Raw genomic sequence first — 21853 nt, 5'->3', positions numbered from 1 at the left:
TGGAACATGATTCATGGTACATACCTCATTATTTGCTGACCGAAGCTGTACCTTCAGTTGTTCGATCTCTCTGCTCATCTGGGACACCTGATGATGAAAAGGACAGACACATAATGTAAGTGAACAAGTGAATGGTGGATGGCTTCAAATAGTCAGCAATATCCCAATTACATCATAGTGTTGGTTGGTTGGTTGTTTAACGCCGCACTCAGCAATATTCCAGCCATATGACGGCCGTCCCTTAAATAATCGAGTCTGGACCAGACAATCCAGTGATTGACATCATGAGCATCATTCCACGCTATTGGGATACGATGACATGCATCAACCACCTGATCCCGACAGTCACCTCTTACGACACCTTTTACGGCTAGCATGGGTTGCTGAAGACCTTTTCTACCCCGGATCTTTACTGGTCTACATCATAGTGGGATATAAAGACCATAGAGCATTGGCCAGGCAAACCACTGGTTGATAGTGTGAGAACATGCATCATCCATTGTGACCATCTGATCCACTCATGTTCAGTCATGAATAATGTATAGCACCCCCTAGGGATGGGCATTGGAGGTTTGAAGTGTATCCATATTTTGCAATGCACAAGGCTGTATTGCGATATGTATCACGATACATTGTATAATTCTAAATTCTTAATTCAGATCAATCTGATACACTAAGGTGTAAACTGAAGTTCATAAATGGAACAAAACAAGATGCTGGAACAACAGAATGTTTACTCATTCAATAAATACACAGCCATCTTTGGGACCCTGATGTTTGCTCCTGGGCAGTGAAGGCTTTTGGCAAGTATATAACATTAAACACATGATAAAAACCCATATTTGAAATCAGCTGATATATTAAGCATGAAAAAATGATATTGTGATATGTATTGTGGAAAGAATGAATCTCAATTTACCAATATACCGGTAATACCTCGCAACCATAGTACCCCCAATAATCTCCACACGGGGAAACAAGCAATAAGGTCGTTATCAGAATATGAAGTACCATGACTTCTTTCCTCTGTACTTATGTGGTGTTGATTCAAAAGAATTGATTCTGAGGGGGTGAGGTGAGGTGAAATTGGGTTTAACGTCGCGTCCAAGATTATTGCACTTATATAGCGACGTGCATGTACGTGTGTGTGTTTGTGTGGCTGCTTGTACTAGTCCGGACTGATGCCGATTTATAGTGCTAGCTCACTGAGATACCATGCCACAGTTTAACATGAATACCCCACTCAGACACAGTATACTGACTCAGAGCCAACCAGTCCTTGCTTTAGCCCCTTAATGCCAAGCGCCAGACAGGGTAACAACAAGTACCATCTTTTAATGTCTTTTGGTATGAAGCGGCCGGGGATTAAACCCCAGACCTTCCGCTCATCGGGCGGATGATTCTGAGGAAATAACTACCAACACCAAATGTATGGCATATTTCCACTGGGAAGGCACAGAGTTTAACATAGTAGCTGTGTCCAGTCACTGAAGCTCACCTTCTCCTCGTATCTACTGTTGACTTCCTGTAGACTGAGCTGCTCCATCTTCAGCTTCTTGATGGCTTCCTCACGGCGCTTCACCTGCAGGATAATAGTTTGCTTATTTGTTTGTTTGTTGTTTAACGCCACACTCTGCAGTATTCCAGCTATATGATATTGGTCTGTAAGTAATCGAGTCTGGACCAGACAATCCATGTTGTCATCAAGCAAGTCAGCAAGCCTGACCACCAGATCCCATTCATCACCTTTTACGACAAGCATGGGTTGCTGAAGAGCTATTCCAGCCCGGATCTTCACGGGCCAAGGACAATGGGGATATGTGATAACTCTCTACCTGTCTCCACATCTACACAGTGAAGGCCAGCATGCGGGTCAATACAACACATGCCTAATAACAGCCAAAAGGTACAACACTGGTATTTTTCCCACCTCAGTGTTGAGTACATCCTGTTCACTCTGAGCGTTGATGGCGAAGGCCTGTATCCGGGCCTCGAGGCGCCCGTTCTCCTCCACGGCCTCCTTGTACAGCTCCTTGGCGTGGGACAGATCCTGGGACAACTGTTGAAGAGTTATCTCCTTTCTTGACAACTACAACATAGATGGAAGATATGATTACATTTCTTGATGTCAGATTTTGCAGTCATATCATAATCATAAACAAGCATGAAACAATCATAGCCCCTGCCAATATGACATGTCCAGTTGTGTGCAAGGCAATAAATGCTGTCGGGTTTTTTAAGTTCTTTTCTGGCAAGGAGCACTACCGCCACTTTCATGCTAAGTCAAAGTCGTTGAAAAGGAAACTTGAATGAATTTTCAAAAAATCCCAGACTATCAAAAGGCACCAGTTCACAATTAGACCTATCTATATGCCAAGATTGGTTAAGAAATCTCTCACGATTTTTTGGTTCTGCTCTGGAAATGAAACGTGATGGATTGAAGGATGAAAAGACGGAAGGATGGAAGGACGGACCAACAGCACCCATTTCTATATCCCCTTCCATATTGAGGTGGGGGAATAATAATTTTTAAAGATTTCTACAAAGGATTCATAAACTAGTCACTTATCATAGGACCTGTATATTTGACGTTTACTATCTCTGTGAATACACAATACAAGAAACAGCCTTTCTGGGGTCATATTTTTAAGCACTTCTCATGAACATTCAAGTCCTCTAAAATAAATAATTCAGCAGTACAGTGATAGAACAATATTTTCATAGCCCTTCTTCTTCAAAGCATGTCTTCGTGACATGACCACCTGTTTCTATAACGGCCACCCATCCCCACAATAACTGCTAGTAACTTGCAGCCAAGCAGTACAAGACATCATGAATCCAAACGCCGGTTCACTCACATTGTCCTCCAGTTTGCGCCTGTCCTCGGCAACATTCATGAGATCAATGTCAGTCTTCTGCAGCGTCGTCTCCTTGTTGGTGAGCTCATCCTGGATCTCATGTAGCTGGCGATGGACCCGGCTGATCTGCTCGTCTCGCGACATCAGCTGTAGGAAAGAGAGGATTAAAGTCACTTTGTTTCCATCTTACCGAGGCAAGAGAGTTAACTGACTGTAAAAGTTAAGTTTCAACCCTTGCTGAATATGGCCTGAATTTCTGGGTTTGATCATAGTGCCACCAGTGGCTATTACGAATTATGTCCATTCTATGTCCCTCCTATTGACCAATCAGATTCCACCTCTCATATCACTTGAATTAGCTTCATACAAAGTGTCAGCTCAGTGAAGATGATCTGATTGATGATCAAGGTCTTTATTGTAATAAAACGTCTTACTTTGTGAAGTGCATCAAATCATGTGAACACCTTGATAAAAATCATGAAAAGATTTGGAAAATATCTGTGGATGCTGGTACACATGCTTTGCACGGCAGTGTACAAACCGGATGTTGATTTTGGTACGCGATTTTCATTGGACTATGCATAGATTAGTTAGTCCAGCCAAAATATAATTCCATAATTAAATGGATTCCAGATAATCTGAGCTTTCCATACCCTCCTTCGGTGGACCCAACACACTGACAGTGATAGTGCTGTTGTCCACGGTTGTCACTGATCTGACTATGGAAGTTGTTACCCCTGCCTATTAGGGTTGGGACAAGTCCAAATTTACTACCCGGGTACCCACCACGGCATTACCCGACCCTACCCGGATACCCACTATATGTCTCAAGACTTGGGTGTAAAATGTGCGATTGGGAATAATTTGACCGTAGCCCTGGTAAAATGTATTTAGATACACGTATAAAACGATCTGGTCATGCATACACTGAAGTTGACTGAAGTTTTATCTTTATTCAAACCTATAAAGGTCAGAAGGAATGTGTGCATTATCAGAAAGAAATGGGAACATCAGTGACTTGTAGTGTCACCATAGAGTTTTAGATATTTTTTGTCATTAAACAATATATCACGTGACTAACCACAGGTCCGGGTTGTCCTGTGGGTACCCGGGCCCTACTCAGTACCCACCCGACCCGAGTACCCGAGTTACCCGTCCCAGCCCTACTGCCTATAGCAATATTCCAACTCTATCACAATTCAAAGCACCAAGGTGAGGTGAGGTGAAATGGGGTGGCTGGGGCTCGAACCACGGACCTTCGCTCTCCGGGCAGACGCTCTACCACTAGACCACGGAGGCAGGCTCAAAGCACCAAGACTATGCAACGGACTGATGCAAGGGACACATTATGAGTGAATGCTTTCAGCACAAGTGAATGTTTTCACGGGTGCCACCATTGGAGCAGGACAACGAACACCCAGTATCATCATTACTTGATAGTGATTCATCAACCCATTCATGAAAAAGTTGGAATTGTATAATGGCCTTTGCTTTTAGATGAGATTTTTTATGATTATAGTAGTGGTTTGGTTGCTTGTATCTACACTGTATTAGCAACATTAGTTATATCCAGTAAATGGCATCTGAACAGACTCAAACCTATGACCTAGAATCAGACCTAGAGCTATGCACTTTGCAGCTTTGTATTTATTTGTTTGTTTGTTTCTTGTTTATCGACGCACCCGGCAATATTCCACCTATATGACGGCCATCTGTAAATAAATATTTGAGTCTGGACCAGACAATCCAGTGTTTGATATCATGAGCATCGGTCCATGCAATTGGGATACAGTTGTAAGTCTATGATAAAGCATGAGAGTAACTCTCACCTTGGTGCTACAATCGCTTTGTTGAACGGAACCCCTTGCTACCAGCCATCTCCATGACGTCTAATCTATTCCCATCCTTCTCCACCAGCATGTGTACAGCTGCACCTCCTAAAGCTATGTGACAGTGTTTGATTGTTTGTTTGTTTGTTTTTTAACACCACCCTCAGCAATATTCCAGCTATATGACAGCGGTCTGTAAATAATTGAGTGTAGACCAGACAATCCAATGTTTGATATCATGAGCATCGTTGCATGCAATTCAGATACAATGACATGCATCAACCAAGTCAGCGAGCCTGATCACCCAATCCTGTTTGTTCCCTCTTATGATATGCACAGTAGCCTTTTATGGCAAGCATGGGTTGCGGATTTGCAGCTTTGTACTGAAGCCGATTTCCAATGTCATCCCGCCCAGACATACCTGCCCCTCGTTCTGGGAGAACCTCTCGTGAAGCACGTTGAGGTCGGTCTTGAGGCGCATCACCTCCTCATCCTTGTCGGCCATCTCGGACTTGAACATGGTCTCCTGCTGGGAGGCTCCCAGGTCTCGCTCCTGAACCTCCGTCTGGAGGCGGTCAATCTGGAGCAGGACAGAGAGCTTACTGTAACACATTCCTAGAACTACAATATTACCAGAAGGAAACACCATGGTAGTGTCTGTTGTACACATCAGGCAGCAACACTACAGCTATATCATGGCATACTCTGTGACAAGCATGGTGTACTGGGGATGTGACAAGCATGGGGTACTGGAGATGTACTCTGTGACAAGCATGGGATACTGGGGATGTACTCTGTGACAAGCATGGGGTACTGGGGATGTACTCTGTGACGAGCATGGTGTACTGGGGACGTGACAAGCATGGGATACTGGGGATGTACTCTGTGACAAGGATGGGGTACTGGGGATGTACTCTGTGACAAGGATGGGGTACTGGGGATGTACTCTGTGACAAGGATGGGGTACTTGGGATGTACTCAGTGACAAGCATGGGGTACTAGTGACTCACTCTCTGACAAGCATTGGGTACTGGGGATGTGACAAGCATGGGATACTGGGGATGTACTCTGTGACAAGCATGGGGTACTGGTGACGTGACAAGCATGGGGTACTTGGGATGTACGCTGTGACCTACCTCCCTGGCTTGGGCAGCGTATCGACTCTGCATCTGCTGCAACTCCCTCTCCAACTCATCCATCTTCAGCTGGGTGTCCTGGGTCTGGTGGACACATGTAGTGATTACATGCAGTGTTCATTACAACTTCAGGCACGTTTAGCGTAGGGAGTTACTTTCCACATATATTGAATATTTTGCAAGAACCCGTAACCGATTTCCTGCCTGAACACTAACTCCCTACTGTTTAATGAAGGTGCTCCTCCCAGAGGAAAGAAACACTATTTCCAGTACATTAGCAATGGCATCACATACACACAGACACTATATTCTTTCCCACAAACCAGGACCCCTGACTGTCACCAGCCTTGTGCAGTGAGTAAGGCTATGTTCTCAGCCATGACCCACCTCAGCATTTGATGTTTAGATCTCGTCCATGACCTACAATGGCTCTAGATGTTTCAATTTCGTAAATGACCTGCCTCAGCACTAGATGTTTCGATCTCGTCCACGACCCACCTCAGCACTAGATGTATTGATCTCGTCCATGACCCACTTCGCCACTAGATGTTTTGATCTCATAAATGACCTACCTCGGCACTAGATGTTTCGGTCTCGTCCATGACACACCTCCGCATTAGATGTCTTGATGTCACCATGACCCACTTCACTACTACATGTTTTAATCAAGTAAATTACCTACATTGACACTAGATGTTTTGACCTCGTCCACGACCTACCTTGGCACTAGCTATTTTGATCTCGTCCTTGAGTTGCTTGACAACCTCTCCTCTGTGTTGTGCTGTTGAGATAGCCTCTCGGAGTTTGTCATCAATCTCACAGTTTTCATTGCGGAGTTTGACAATTGCATCATGTCTCTCGGACACCTGTTGATCACACGATTAGTTCAAAACATTAAACAAAGTACATATAACACACTTAATGAAAGACCTGTTACACACTTAATGACAGTGCCAGTGCTTTCAATGTCAAACTAAAGAAGCTGTCTTCCCCGACCTACTCTATGACATGATGTACAAGGAGAGGTGATAGGAGTTTAATGCTGCTGTCAAGATTATGGCACTGATGCAGCGACATGCATGCAATGTGTATGAGTGTATGTGTGAGAATGTGTGTGTGGCTGCTTGTACAAGCCAGGACTAATGCTGCTTATATAGTGCTAGCCAACTAAGATACCATGCTGCAGTTTAACATGGATACCCCACTCAGACACAGCATAATGACTCCGAGCCAACAAGTCCTTGTTTTATCCCCTTGATGTCGAATGTCAGGCAGGGTAAAAACAAGCGCCATATTTAAAAGGTTTGACGTGGCCGGGAAAAAAACATGACCTTTCACTCCCCTGGGTGGACGCTCTATTCACTCGACCACTCGATCGATGTACAAATGTTTATCTTTATCTTCATTTTCTGACGACCCAGATCACAATCTGCACTAATTTGTTTTGTTATTTTACAAGGTGCAGTTACCCAATTGTAAAGCTTCAAGGCAAAATAGCAATCAATCATTTTCAGAAATGGGCTACGATCTTTGCTACTTTGCTGTCAATTCTTACAACCAAAATTATTAAGCCTGAAAATGAAAAAAGTCTACAAAAAAATAGTCTATAGAAGAGCTGTTACTAAAGCTAATGCAAGCCGCATCAACGCTATCCCAAGCATTATGAATGCTCTACAACCCTGACCCTGACCCTGTCCTTGACCTTGACCTGTCAAACTCACCTCAGAGGTCAGGGCATCACGAGTATCTTTGGATGAGTTTTGTAGTCGTTGTAGACTGGCGGTCAATTTGTTGACCTGGGGAGTAGAGGGCAGGGAACGGTCAGAGGTGGACTGAACAACTCTAAAACTTGACGCCATGCTTAGTAAATTTGGGCATATTTTTCAAAAAAATATCTTCATAAAGTACCAAACAGACAATACAAACGAATACAGGGTTTGCGCACGAGAGCCAGGGGAAAGAGAGCTACATAAGGGAGGCAACTCAAGAGTCCATATTAACACAAGTGAGTATGACAGGGATTAACATAATGTGGGATGGAAAAATCTAAACGCAAATGCTTTTTTTACTTACAGTTCGTCCATTTTACCATGAAATAGTGTCTCCAGGAATGTTCATAATTTTAATTCAGAGCTACAAATTTAGTTGCATCAAAATATAATTGAAGATAAAATTCCTAAAAGTGTCACATACAACTCAATTTAAAAAAAATAAAAAAATAATGACTTGATACAGTCTAGAAGGGGAGACAGTAACCACTGCAGGGGAACACAGAGAGCAAGGTCATGCAGGATACGGCACAAGGAACAAGGGAGGTGGATACCATTAGCTACTGCACATCTTCACACGGTCAAGGAATGTCAAGGTCAAGCAACACACAGCTACAACACAACAGCCAACCCAGGGGCCTGTTCCACCAAGCGATCATAGGGTTAAGACAACTGTTATTCCCACAGGCTTACTAAAGTCGTAGCGCTATAATTGCTTAGTGGAATGGGACCCTGGGACCCAAAGCGATTGTAGCGCTACGATTGTCGTAAGTCTATGTTAAAGTATGGGAGTTACGGTTATCTAAGTGCTACGTTCGCTTTGTGGAACGGGCCCCAGGTCACAACAAACTTAGGTTCAGGACAACCACTGAGTGCACACTAACATTGTTCTAAATGAATGTCGAAAGTGAAGAGTCCTTGTCACAATGGTTGTGATAACTGTTGCTGTAGTGTTGAATCTAGGGATGCCTTAAATGCAGAACTGTCAGCTATTGGGTTGTGACAAGGATTCCTCTCATGTTTAAAGTCTGAAGAGTCCTAGTGTTACAATTTAAACATATAGTGCTGACTGGATTGAAAATTGTTCAAAAACTATGTCAGATAACTTGACATAGTTAGGACCACGTTTAAGTTCGAACATTGATCATTGATAATCTGTAGCTTCATCAATCAAGTAAACAGAAATTATTTGTTGACATGTAAGGTTTGTTGCGGCCTGGGTTGACTGTACAAGCAGGCTAGAGACTCATCATGGCTTTATGTGTCAAAATACTAGCATACAAAAATATTTAACCTGACGTTTCATAATTCAATAAATGTTACACATAACTTTCCAACATGATACACCGGGTCTCACTTGCACATAGCGATCTTAGCGCTAAGATGATCGTAACTCCCATGCTTTAACATAGGCTTACAATAGTCGTAGCGCTAAGATCCCTTTGTGCAAGTGGACCCAGGACTCAGTTCTAAACACAAATACTGACACTAACTGATATTCAAACTACCCACACATCCAGGATTTGACAAGGGCGTTGAACATATTACTTGAGGGCTTGTGTCCACAGTCTAGACTCTAGTGCTCAACTAGGATCAGAGTTGCCGTCTCTCACTAATCCTTCAGCACGGATGAGTGTCTGTATAGGCACTTTGAAGTTGGACGTACCAACTTCTTTATTATACATACAAAATGTGTGGGGCTACTTCTTGCCAAATCACTTGAAATGTTGTGTACATATAATAAGGTGAGTGAGTGAGTGAGTATGGTTTTACGCCGCTTTTAGCAATATGCCAGCAATATCACAGCAGGGGACACCAGAAATGGGCTTCACACATTGTACCCATGTCGGGAATCGAACCCGGGTCTTCGGCTTAACGAGTGAACGCTTTAACCACTAGGCTACCCGACCGCCCCTCGTATAATAAAGAAGTTGTTATCCATAACAATCCTTATCATAATCCTTCAGCAGCAACTTTTCATAAACTGAACTGGAATTTGTGGCATAGTTTAGCATGTTTAGATAAAGATTTTTGTCTTGAATGTGAGAGTGAGTGAGTTTTTGAATAGTATTCCAGTTATATCACGGAGTGTCATCTTAATGTGGGAGGAAATCCTGAAGTGATGCAGGTCTTAGACATTTACCACTTCGGTGAAACCCACGAGCACGGGTATGGTGCTGACAAACCTAGAATCATAATCGGGGCAAACCGGGATTTGAACCCACGATCAAAACAAGTACTGGCATGCCTAAGGGACAAACCCTGCACAGCGAATTGTGGCGCCTTATACAACTGGGGCACCCGTGCCCCCCTATTGATCTTGAATGGTACAGTAGCAGGTCCCTGATCACTGATCAGCAAGGATACACAGTGGTACATGAGATCGTGTGAAAAATATGTGATAAACACGCCAAAAAATAAAACTTCACACCAAACCTGTGAATCAGAAATCGTTTAAAGTATCTTTACATTTGCATGTGATTTGTGCAAAATAAAATGAAACAGCTCAAAATATGTGTGCCAAATTTGAAAACTTCAACTTACAAGAACTGATTTGGAATTCTGAGGACACAATAACTAACACAAATCACAACCTTATCTGGTTGCACTGACATTACAAATAAATCCCCCTCTACCCTGCTGACAGAACAGTCCAGGGTCCCGTTCCACAAAGTAATCTTAGCGCTAAGATGATCGTAACTCCTATTCTAAAACATAGGCTTACAACAGTCGTAGCTCTACGATCGCTTTGTGGAACGGGATGAAAAGCAAGGTGGAGGATAAGGGGACAATAGGTTGGCCCATATGCTTAGCACTGTGTTGAAGATGTCCTGTTCCATCAATGAGTATTCTACATCCGGGTAAGCTACCTAACTAATAACATAGGGTAAAGCATCATTCAGGCTCTATTCTATAATAGCTACATCACATACTAAAAAGCATTAGGGGAAGTCTTCACAGAGATTCATTACCATGTATTATAGCTAAAATGGATAGAATGATCATTAAACCGCATGCATGTTATCAGAAATGAGCGGGCCACTGTAACTTGATAATGCCCTCATATTGCTTGACGACGGGCCATTATCACACCCATTGTTAGGTGACGTCATAGGATAGGGATAGGTGACGTCATAGGATAGGATAGGATAGGATAGGATAGGTGACATCACGTTCAATAGTGACGTCATCTGGTTTGTTCTATGACGTTTCCATGTTTGTAAAAGTGGGTCAGTGACATTTGTGTTGATTGCAGTAAATGTTTCAAACCTGATATTGTTGTTTCTTTTTATTTGATAGAAAATTCCATCCATTTTAGCTATAATAACGGTAATGCTATTTTTCAGGGCATTATCATTTGCAGAAGCCCGAGGTCTTCCATTAACTGCCTGACGAAGGATGGCAGCCTAAAAGACTGAGCATCTTTCACTCAAGTGACATAAGCAGTATATAGAACTACATAAAATTAACATACAACTGTAGGCATGCATTGTTGGGAAGCTATTCATTCAAACCTAATATAAATATGGCTACAGGCAGTAAGGTAAGCAACTCTGGGTATGGCTAGAAGCATAAGGGTAAGCAGCTCTGAGCGGAGCTCTCCGCTATCAGCTTGGGAGCACAAGAGCATCCATCTGGAACAAAATTCTCCACTAACAGGCATCAGTGAACTCCACAAAGCAATGGGGTAGAGCTACAAGCATTAGGGTAAGCAACACTGAGCAGAGTTCTGACAGACAGGGATCACAGGCATCACTTCACCAAGCATGCTCAGCTCCACATTCACTGGTAAGGAAACAATGGGGTAGGCAACAAGCATTAGGGTAAGCAACACCGAGCAGAGCTCTCTGCTAGCAGACAGGGAGCACTATAGCAAGCATCTAGAACAGAGCATGACAGCACTGTCCCGGTACCTGTGTCTGCGCCTCCGAGCTCTGGCTCCTTAGGGTTTGGATTTCCCCCTCTAACCTGGTCACCTTGTTTCTCAGTCCACTGGCCTACAGCACAACACATTACATGCTATACCACCTTCACAACGGGAGCAAACGTCAAGGTAGAAAAATTACAATCAAATAGCTTTTTCTATATAATAAGTATGTATAGATTTACTCTTCAAAACCACAGGGTGAGTGGTTGGAATAAAACTGAAACAAAAACTACAAAAATATTCAATTTCTTCCAAAGGATGAACAGAACAAAAATAAGAATCCTTGTTGCTTTGAATATTTCTTTAATGAGAGTATGATCCATTCAAATCTAGTTTAGAGTGATTATTTTCACTGACATTTCTCCACAGACTGGACGGAAAGAAAAAAGTCATTTCTTAAATATTTCTCTCCTTTCATATTTTTACAATTATGACAGATCTGCATTCCAAGTACAATAAAATCTTGCCAAGTGATTTGTTTGTTCCAAGCACAGCTAATGTGCTCGGTGAGATTTGTTAAAGCTTTCAATGTTTCTCCTACCTCATTGTCACCATCATCAAGTTGACGTCTCAGATGGCTGATCTCATCTTCCTGAGCCTTCATACGTGTCTCGTAGCGATGCATCTGTAACACAATGACACAATGACACAGTGAGACAATGAACTGACTCCACTCCTAGCTTTCTCCGACCTGTCTCTGTCGGATATGACACAATGAACTGTCTCCTACTGCCCTTGTCAGATGTAACACAATGACAACAGTCACTATGAACTGTCTCAGTCAGATGTAACACAATGACAACAGTCACTATGAACTGTCTCAGTCAGATGTAACACAATGACAACAGTCACTATGAACTGCCTCAGTCAGATGTAACACAATGACAACAGTCACTATGAACTGTCTCAGTCAGATGTAACACAATGACAACAGTCAGTATGAACTGTCTCAGTCAGATGTAACACAATGACAACAGTCACTATGAACTGTTTCAGTCAGATGTAACACAATGGCAACAGTCAGTATGAACTGTCTCAGTCAGATGTAACACAATGACAACAGTCAGTATGAACTGTCTCAGTCAGATGTAACACAATGACAACAGTCAGTATGAACTGTCTCAATCAGATGTAACACAATGACAACCGTCAGTATGAACTGTCTCAGTCAGATGTAACACAATGACAACCGTCAGTATGAACTGTCTCAGTCAGATGTAACACAATGACAACAGTCAGTATGAACTGTCTCAGTCAGATGTAACACAATGACAACCGTCAGTATGAACTGTCTCAGTCAGATGTAACACAATGACAACAGTCAGTATGAACTGTCTCAGTCAGATGTAACACAATGACAACAGTCACTATGAACTGTCTCAGTCAGATGTAACACAATGACAAGTCACTATGAACTGTCTCAGTCAGATGTAACACAATGACAAGTCAGTATGAACTGTCTCAGTCAGATGTAACACAATGACAACAGTCAGTATGAACTGTCTCAGTCAGATGTAACACAATAACGACAGTCAGTATGAATTGTCTCAGTCAGATGTAACACAATGACAACAGTCTGTATGAACTGCCTCAAGCCTGTCCAAATACCAAGTGACAACCTGTACCCATGGTTGGCTAATCAGGGCATTTGTTAGACTAATTATTTCACCAGTGATGGTACTGTCATTATTAACTGACTTTCACTGTACGTATAAAAATATCATAAAAAAATACAGTCTTACAGATCTGTAACCAATGGTAACAAAGCTAACATAATGATGCACCTCACTGAAAACAATGTGACTTGTCCATATATCTGAGGGATGTTTATCAGGAATATTCATAATATACTCAGCGGTGATATAAAGGATACAAGGGGTGTAACGACAGTGCGATATACGTTTATATCATGAGTCCTTCATGAAACTCCCTAACTGAAACTATTCATCAGAAAAGATACATCACTTCTCAAAGATTATTAAACATGTCAGGGTAGAATTTGGCACTTCTACTATAGTCCTTACCAAACTTCCCAATAGTTAAGGTATCCTAAAGACAAGTAGAAATTTGCCCTTTTTTAAGATTTTTCTTTATGTAATCATTATAAGGACTAGTGGACTAAAACGGTTAGTTTCCATCGCTGCATGTGTGAAAAACATTCAATATTTGGTATAATACAGCAGAATACTGACCCAAAACATCAGAATTTTTATAATTTATCATAACTCCTACATCGCAACCTCGTTGCACCCCTTCAGGGCACACACAGAATGTGACACATGCATCGTCACAGACACATCAATGGGGACCAACCAGTGCAGTATACATACATGCAATACAGGTGTGCATGCAATACAGGTGTGCATGCAGTGTGATACACCATACACAACAAACAAAACAATAAACAAAGCAAAATGTAAACAGTAAAAAAACACAACATGGATATAAAATACAATCGTATTAGATATGATTGAAATGCTTGAATGACGATTGAGAAATATGCTAATGTGTTATCTCTAAAAAATATATCTGACAAAAGATAAATTGTCTACACAACATATAAATAAGGTCTCACTCATAGGTTTATCTAGGGAACAGGGGCCATATTCACAAAGTGATCTAAGTGCCATGACTGTCGTAGGCGTGTCATGTTAATGTATATGAGTTATGACAGTCATACTCTACGATCGCTTTGTTAATAGTGATCCTTGATCTAATCTGATGGTCTTCCGAAAATATTTGGTGTGAGTACCCGTAAAGGAGCTCTTATATCTAAGCTACAGATATCTAAAAACTGCGAATACCATATTCAACGTAATGAGCGCCCCGCTCTAAAAAGCGCCCACAGCGATATTTGCTAATATATTAGCTAGTGAACAATCCCAATTAGCACCCCTTCCAATTGATCAATGTACAAAAGACTTTTTTTATTCTCGTATAATACCCACTCGTGTGTTATATGCACCCTTAATTATGGGCAATTAAATTCTGAAAAATATATGTCGTATATAAACATTTCAGGCAGTCAGCATAAACCATATAATTTATCTTTCAACTTATATATATACCAATAAGAGCCCCCTAATTCTAATTTTGAGAGCGCCCTGGGTGCTTATTATGTCGAATACGGCAGGTTACTCAGCTGATCATTTCAACTCAGAAAAATTACAAAATGTTAGGGAATGGACATTAAAGGATGCATGCTAGTCTGTATTTGTTGGTCAACTCTTCTGAGTAAGTGAGTGACTATCGTTTTACACTGCTTTTAGCAATATTCCAGCAATATCATGGCAGGGGACACCAGAAATGGGCTTCACACATTGTACCCATGTCGGGAATCGAACCCGGGTCTTCAGCGTGACAAGAAAAAACTTTAACCCCTGGTCTTCCCGACCACCTGGTCAACTCTCCTGAGTGTAGGTTCAGTCTATAAACTACCCTGAACATCAGTACCTCGCGTACATTTTATGTAGCCAAAAGTCACAGACAAAGGTTAAATGAACAAATAGAGTCTCTTCAGAAACGATCAACCTTTTTCCTGTGTTTTCAACAGAAAAACTATCTTGAAGTGCTAATCTTGCATGATTAACATGTTTCTAAACATTTCTCACTTAGGAAAGTTGAATATTTTCAACAGACAGCAGGCATCCTTAAATCATGTTAGATTTTGTTATCTTCAACAAAACTAAATATTTTCCAAATACAACTTCATCAACACAAATAGTGGCTACATGTCGTAAAGACGTAAGATATGTTATAGATGACATACAACCAAATATTTCAGGAGGATTGAGGGGTTCAAACAGGTTCCATATCCAGTGTATCAATACTATGGTGAAAGCAGATCTGTGGGCAAGGGAGAGGTGGGATCGGGGTGTTGGGTGTTGGTGTTGGGTGTCGTAGGTGGAGGGTATCACATACTTGGCTGCAGGTCTGTGGGCAAGGGAGAGGTGGGATCGGGGTGTTGGGTGTTGGGTGTCATAGGTGGAGGGGATCACATACTCCGCTGAAGCAGATCTGTGGGCAAGGGAGAGGTGGGATCGGGGTGTTGGGTGTTGGGTGTTGGGTGTCATAGGTGGAGGGTATCACATACTTGGCTGAAGCAGATCTGAGGGCAAGGGAGAGGTGGGATCGGGGTGTTGGGTGTTGGGTGTTGGGTGTCATAGGTGGAGGGTATCACATACTTGGCTGCAGGTCTGTGGGCAAGGGAGAGGTGGGATCGGGGTGTTGGGTGTTGGGTGTCATAGGTGGAGGGTATCACATACTTGGCTGAAGCAGGTCTGTGGGCAAGGGAGAGGTGGGATCGGGGTGTTGGGTTTTGGGTGTTGGGTGTTGGGTGTCATAGGTGGAGGGTATCACATACTTGGCTGAAGCAGATCTGTGGGCAAGGGAGAGGTGGGATCGGGGTGTTGGGTGTTGGGTATTGGGTATTGGGTGTTGGGTGTTGGGTGTCATAGGTGGAGGGTATCACATACTTGGCTGAAGCAGGTCTGTGGGCAAGGGAGAGGTGGGATCGGGGTGTTGGGTTTTGGGTTTTGGGTGTCATAGGTGGAGGGTATCACATACTTGGCTGAAGCAGGTCTGTGGGCAAGGGAGAGGTGGGATCAGGGTGTTGGGTTTTGGGTGTCACAGGTGGAGGGGATCACATACTTGGCTGAAGCAGATTTGTGGGCAAGGTAGGGGTGGAATCAGGGTGCTAGGTGTTATCACTTCAGTGGAGGGTATCACATACTTGTTTATGGCTGAAACGGCTTTGAGGGCAAGGTAGAGGCAGGGATAATGGAGAAGACACCTATACCAGGGATTGAACCTCAGGGTTCTGAGACTGTTGCCAGGATTGCGATTGGGTCAACTACCAGGATAAGGGCTGGTGGGATAATGGAGGTTACAGCTGAGATATATCTGCAAGCATTGTCACTCCTGACCGACCACCTTCCAGGGAGATACACTCTTGCTGAGAGATTTACAAATATTAGCCATCATATCAAAGCTTTGCTTTAATCAGCACAAGGATATATGATCCCAATAATCCCATAGATGCAAAGTAGCAAACACTTCTTTATCTTCATCATGAACCAGATTGATTCCTACCAGCGAAATAGTTGACATCAGTATTTGAAACTACTCTACTCATCTGTGTCATTATCCAAATGTTGAAAAAGAATGTACTACACTACTCCAACCCACTATACCCTGAATGTATAAGTTAGGGCCCCATTCCACAAAGTGATCAAGCCACAACAAGTATGGGAGTGATGTACACCTTAGTGCTACCTTCACTTTGTCGAACGGACCCCTTGCTACCAGCCATCATCATGACACCCACCACGACGTCTAATCTATTCCTATCCTCCTCCACCAGCGTGTGTACAACTGCACCTCCTAAAGCTATGTGACAGTGTTTGCTTGTTTGTTGTTTAATGCCACCCTCAGCAATATTCCAGCTATATGACAGCGGTCTGTAAATAATGGAGTCTGGACCAAATAATCCAGTGATTGACATCATGAGCATCGATCTATGCAATTGGGATACGATGGTAAGCATCCACCAAGTCAGCAAGCCTGACCACCCGATCCCGTTAGTCACCTCGACGAGCATACTATGTGACGGTGATAGTGAGGACAACACCTAGTGATGGAACTAGCTGACAACATGCTATCGGTCAACTTGGGTGAATTGTAGTGGCAAGTGGCCTGGGTGTCTATGAGAATAAGGTGCTGGAACTATCTACAAGTGATCCATTCCCGTCTAGTCTGGAAGTAAAATGTTAACACATCGTGGTTTCTGTCCATGCTGAAGGAAACAAATTGAGAATCTCGCGGGATTGGCTCAACAAGCCTTGGAGGTTTAAACTTTTATTGACTCCTATTGATTTGATATCAAAGACACAACAGTGAGATTATATTTAATATCCAAATCATTCTTCCAACTTTTACAGCTTGTAAACATTTGTAACCAGTGTCTGGAGTGAATAAAGTACAAATAACCAGCTTCAATGGCAGGGAAAGTAGAGATGTCATTTGATTGTGACCTAACGAAGGTCGGCAATGCAGTGTGATGCAATTTCATATTTCTCCAAGGATATATCCATTGATATCATCCAAGTGGTATCTCCTGTGGTAGCCAGTTTTTGATTTTTGTTTGTTTGTTTGTTGTTTATAACCGCACTCGGCAACATTCAAGCTGTATGACAGCGGTCTGTAAATAATCAAGTCTGGACCAGACAATCCAGTGATTGACATCATGATCATCGATCAACGCAATTGGGACATGCATCAACCAAGTCAGCGAGCCCGACCACCCGATCCTGTTAGTTGTCCCTTATGACAAAAACTGAAATAATCTTCACAAGATTCATTCCATGTGTAAGAAAACTAACTGAAATACTGCCAATGCCTTCATAGCATCCATAGACATGTGTTACCATGGTGACAGCAACCTAAGAAGCATCTGGACAGAAACCACGAGCACATGCAGTCTGAAACATGAAACAACTAACAATGGACTCCTAAACTGACAAGGTGAAATAAGTAGCTCTCAGCAAGAAAGGGTGAAGTGCGGGTGTTATTAAGGCAAACCGCTTAGAGTTACCTCCTCTTGGTGGCGCTTATGTTGACCTTCAAAGTTGTGGAGTAGATGTACATTGTCGTCAAGCTAGAAATCAAATAGTTGTAAAAGAGGATATCTAGGAGAGACGAGGGAGACCGATGGCAGTCGTCCACTGATCAACCACTCCGTCTTGGAAATAGGCCTTCTAGGATATGCTCTCTACTCATACCATGCAAGGTAAATATTACACGAAGGGGGATAATAGGACATCCATGCATATATATATATATATATATACTTCTACAGACAATGGATAGATTACATGGGTAGTTAGTACACAATCTTGATTTTTTTTCTCCAAAAACCAAGAATTGCATGACAAGGACTATTACTATGGATAACAACTTCTTAATCATACACACAGTTTCAGAGCTAATAAAGAAGTTGTTATCCATAATAACACTCCCTGCCATGTTTAAATCCAACTTTTAAATACCTATAAAACCTCTCAATTACATGTTATATGAAATAAAACAGACTTTCTCAAGTTTTCTTGCACAATTTGTGTGGATCTTGTGGCGACTTGGTCGATTACATATTTTCCACTTGAAGATAATACGAGGATAGATAACTATGCTCCATAAATCTGATTTTGATGTTAGTAAATTGTGGCAAGGATCGTGCAGGGTCATTGTAAAAACAGGGGTAAAAAGAAACTGATTGAACATCTATTTGCAAGCCGTTTTCCTGGGTGCCAATCATCGTCCGTGGTTACAACTATGTATTAATTAAGGATTCAAAATGACACCCAAATGTTTGTTGAATGAATCAAACGTCTATTTTTCTGTTATGAACTTGATTGGCATCTGTTGGAAGTAATGAAAACAGGAGCAGACAACTCTCCTACCTCGGCTACAGCTGCATCCCTCTTCTCTTGTAAAGACAACACGTCCCGACGGAGTTTTTGAATTGTCTCATCTCGTCGAGCCAGCTCAGACTTGAGGATTTCATGGTGGTCTTGGGTTGACACCTGCCCATCTCGCAAACGTTCCTGCAGTGCGCCAATCTGTGCAGTACATGCAGACATTTATAGACTGCATGACATGTATGTGCATCTCATCTATCAGTGTTCAAAGACAATTCAAATATTTATCTAGTTTGTCTGTTGTTTAATGACACACTCAGCAATATCCTAGCTATATGACGGTAGTCTGTAAATAATAAAGTCTGTACCAGACAATCCAGTGATTGACATCATGAGCATCCATCCACACAATTGGGATACGATGACAAGCATCAACCAAGTCAGCAAGCCTGACCACCTGATCCTCTTACGACAAGCACAGTCGCCTCTCGGTGCAAGCATGGGTTGCTGAAGACCTTTTCTAACCTGGATCTTCACAGGTATCAAATATTTCTCTCGACCTGCTCAGAGGCTGATATATTCCATGCTAGATTCAGTCAATTTGGACTTTGCAACAATTTGACCCATTCAATGCACACCTCTCCTGCGTAGGTCAGCATGTCTGCCATTAATAGGGCTGGGACGATACATCGATTATGCGATCTGATACGTATCAATATATTTGCATGTGCTCTCATCTGTGGGATATATGTTTATTTACATTTTCTCCACTAAATTTCACCAATCATTAGGAAAGAATCGATATCTTTTACTTAGAGAAAGACTTGTATCGAGAAGTAAAATATCACGATCCACCAGTGCAGTGTATTGTACCATTACTAGCCATTAATCATATCCAACTCTAAAACGAGTGTTTCTGGAATGCCAGGAAATAATAATAATAATAAAAAAAAAAAAAAAAATAATAATAATGATAATAAAAAAATAAATAAATAAATAAATAACCTCTGCTTGTAAAGCAAATGGTCAAAATGTATTCTTGAAGCGCTGAATTATTATTAGTAATATTACATCTGTGACAGACACAAAATTACCTCATCAAGAGACTTTCTTCTGTATTCTTTACTTTCACGGAGCTCACTTTCTAACGACCTTATTCTTCTTTCAAAATGAGATACCTGAAAACCCAAAATATATTAGTATCCTTAAAACGACTATATGCACATTGGGTGCACAAACAGTTTAACATCATGATGTCATAATGATCGTAGCGGATGGTAGTTTCACACACCGACACACGATTATTCCGTCACAGAACTTGGTCTTTGATGTCACTTCCAGTCTGTGCAGTTGGTTAAGTTTAGATGTTATTTAGTACGCTCAACATTGTTGGGAGTCATATCTGCCTACCTTCTTTTCATTGTGTTGTGGCAACATGTAAAACACTGGGACTATCTAGGTTTAGTGAGTGAGTGAGTTTGGTTTAAATGCCGCTTTTCACAATATTCCAGTTATAACACGGCATGTCAGCTTAATGTTGGAGGAAAGTCCGAAGTGATGCAGGTTTCAGACGTTCACCACTTCCGTGAAACCCACAAGCACGGGTATGGTGCTGATAAACCTAGAAACATAATTGGGGCGAACCGGGATTCAAACCCACAATCACAAGTTTCTGGCGTGCCCAAGGGACGCAACTCTGCATGGCAAATTGTGGTGCCTTAGACGACTGGGACACCCGTGCCCCCTATCTAGGTTTAGAATACATGGTATATAATTATATACATGATCATGCATCTTTTATTTATTTTCTTGGATATACTTGTTTCTGTTTACATGTCAAGGAAGACTCTATGATTGTTCAACAAGATCAGGGGATGAGGTGAATCATGGTACTGCTTACATCTTGGCTGGACTGTGAATGCTGGTCTTTGACTGCCGTCATCTCGCTCCGAAGTTGGCGCACCACGTCTTCATACTTGCCCACCTGCACACAGACATGTTACCATGTTGGGAAACACAGACGCTAGTTGTGTCTAGTGTGTACTGATATCATCGTGCTGATTGTGTTACTGAATCTCTCACGCAACAATCAGATATACCCTAGTTGGATCATGGTGCCTGGCAACATTCAAATTTGGGCCAGGGCCCCGTTCCACAAAGTGATCTTAGAGCTAAGTCGATCGTAGCTCCCATTCTTTGACACTGACTTACGACAATCGTAGCGCTAAGATCGTTGATTACACTTGGTGAGTGTTAAGTGAGTTTGTTTTTAAGGCAGCTTTAAACAGTACTCCAGTGATATCACAGAGTGTCAGCTTACTGTGGGAGGAAAGCACAAAGCGATGCAGGTCTCAGACATTTACCATTTTAGTGAAACCCACAAGCAAGGGATTTGAACACATGATCACAGGTTTCTGGTGCACCCAAGGGATGCAACTCTGCATAAATGACCTGCAGTGCCTTAGACAACTTGGCCACCCGTGGCCTCTACATTAGTTGATAGCAAGGGTGATGATACACTGAGGTACGATGACCACCAAATCCTCAGTGTTGTATATTTGTTTGATTAATGCTGCACTTGGCAATATTCCAGCTACATGATGTCGGTCTTAAATAACTGAGTCTATGTCGTCAGGGTACAATGGCATACAACCAACCAAGTCACAGGGTCTGACCACCTCATCTATCAAGTCACTTCAATAATCAGTATTGGTTGCTGGGGACCAATTCTAACCCGAAATCCTCAAAGGGTAGGTTTTAGCTCACTTCTCATAAGCATGAGGTACTGCCCAGGGATAACCATGGGGCGACAAGGTAAGGGACCAGGCATTCCATATTCTAGGGGGGCCCTGGGATTTTGTAGCGAGATTAGATATTTTTTCAATTACAGTTACAAAATCAGATATTTTTTTCTTAAA

At 42.2% G+C, this 21853-nt stretch overlaps 1 protein-coding gene across 1 annotated transcript in view; it reads right to left on the bottom strand.

Moving 5' to 3' along the window:
• LOC139454007 (uncharacterized) overlaps positions 1 to 21853 on the bottom strand; it is a 101788-nt gene that overhangs the window by 50987 nt on the left and 28948 nt on the right. Inside the window, exons 10-23 of the mRNA XM_071235479.1 lie at positions 20836 to 20919; positions 20030 to 20113; positions 18978 to 19136; positions 18113 to 18175; positions 12062 to 12145; positions 11507 to 11590; positions 7545 to 7619; positions 6543 to 6689; positions 5824 to 5907; positions 5109 to 5267; positions 2859 to 3005; positions 1931 to 2089; positions 1499 to 1582; positions 25 to 87 (exon numbers count right to left, since the gene is read on the bottom strand). Of these exons, the coding sequence (XP_071091580.1) occupies positions 25 to 87; positions 1499 to 1582; positions 1931 to 2089; positions 2859 to 3005; positions 5109 to 5267; positions 5824 to 5907; positions 6543 to 6689; positions 7545 to 7619; positions 11507 to 11590; positions 12062 to 12145; positions 18113 to 18175; positions 18978 to 19136; positions 20030 to 20113; positions 20836 to 20919 (1476 nt within the window). The remainder of the gene's footprint in view (positions 1 to 24; positions 88 to 1498; positions 1583 to 1930; positions 2090 to 2858; positions 3006 to 5108; positions 5268 to 5823; positions 5908 to 6542; positions 6690 to 7544; positions 7620 to 11506; positions 11591 to 12061; positions 12146 to 18112; positions 18176 to 18977; positions 19137 to 20029; positions 20114 to 20835; positions 20920 to 21853) is intronic.

Source organism: Haliotis cracherodii, unplaced genomic scaffold, assembly GCF_022045235.1.
Source record: "Haliotis cracherodii isolate W230 unplaced genomic scaffold, xgHalCrac1.p SCAF_10, whole genome shotgun sequence".
Lineage (NCBI taxonomy): Eukaryota > Metazoa > Mollusca > Gastropoda > Lepetellida > Haliotidae > Haliotis > Haliotis cracherodii.
This window is presented reverse-complemented; position numbering and strand designations above follow the sequence as displayed.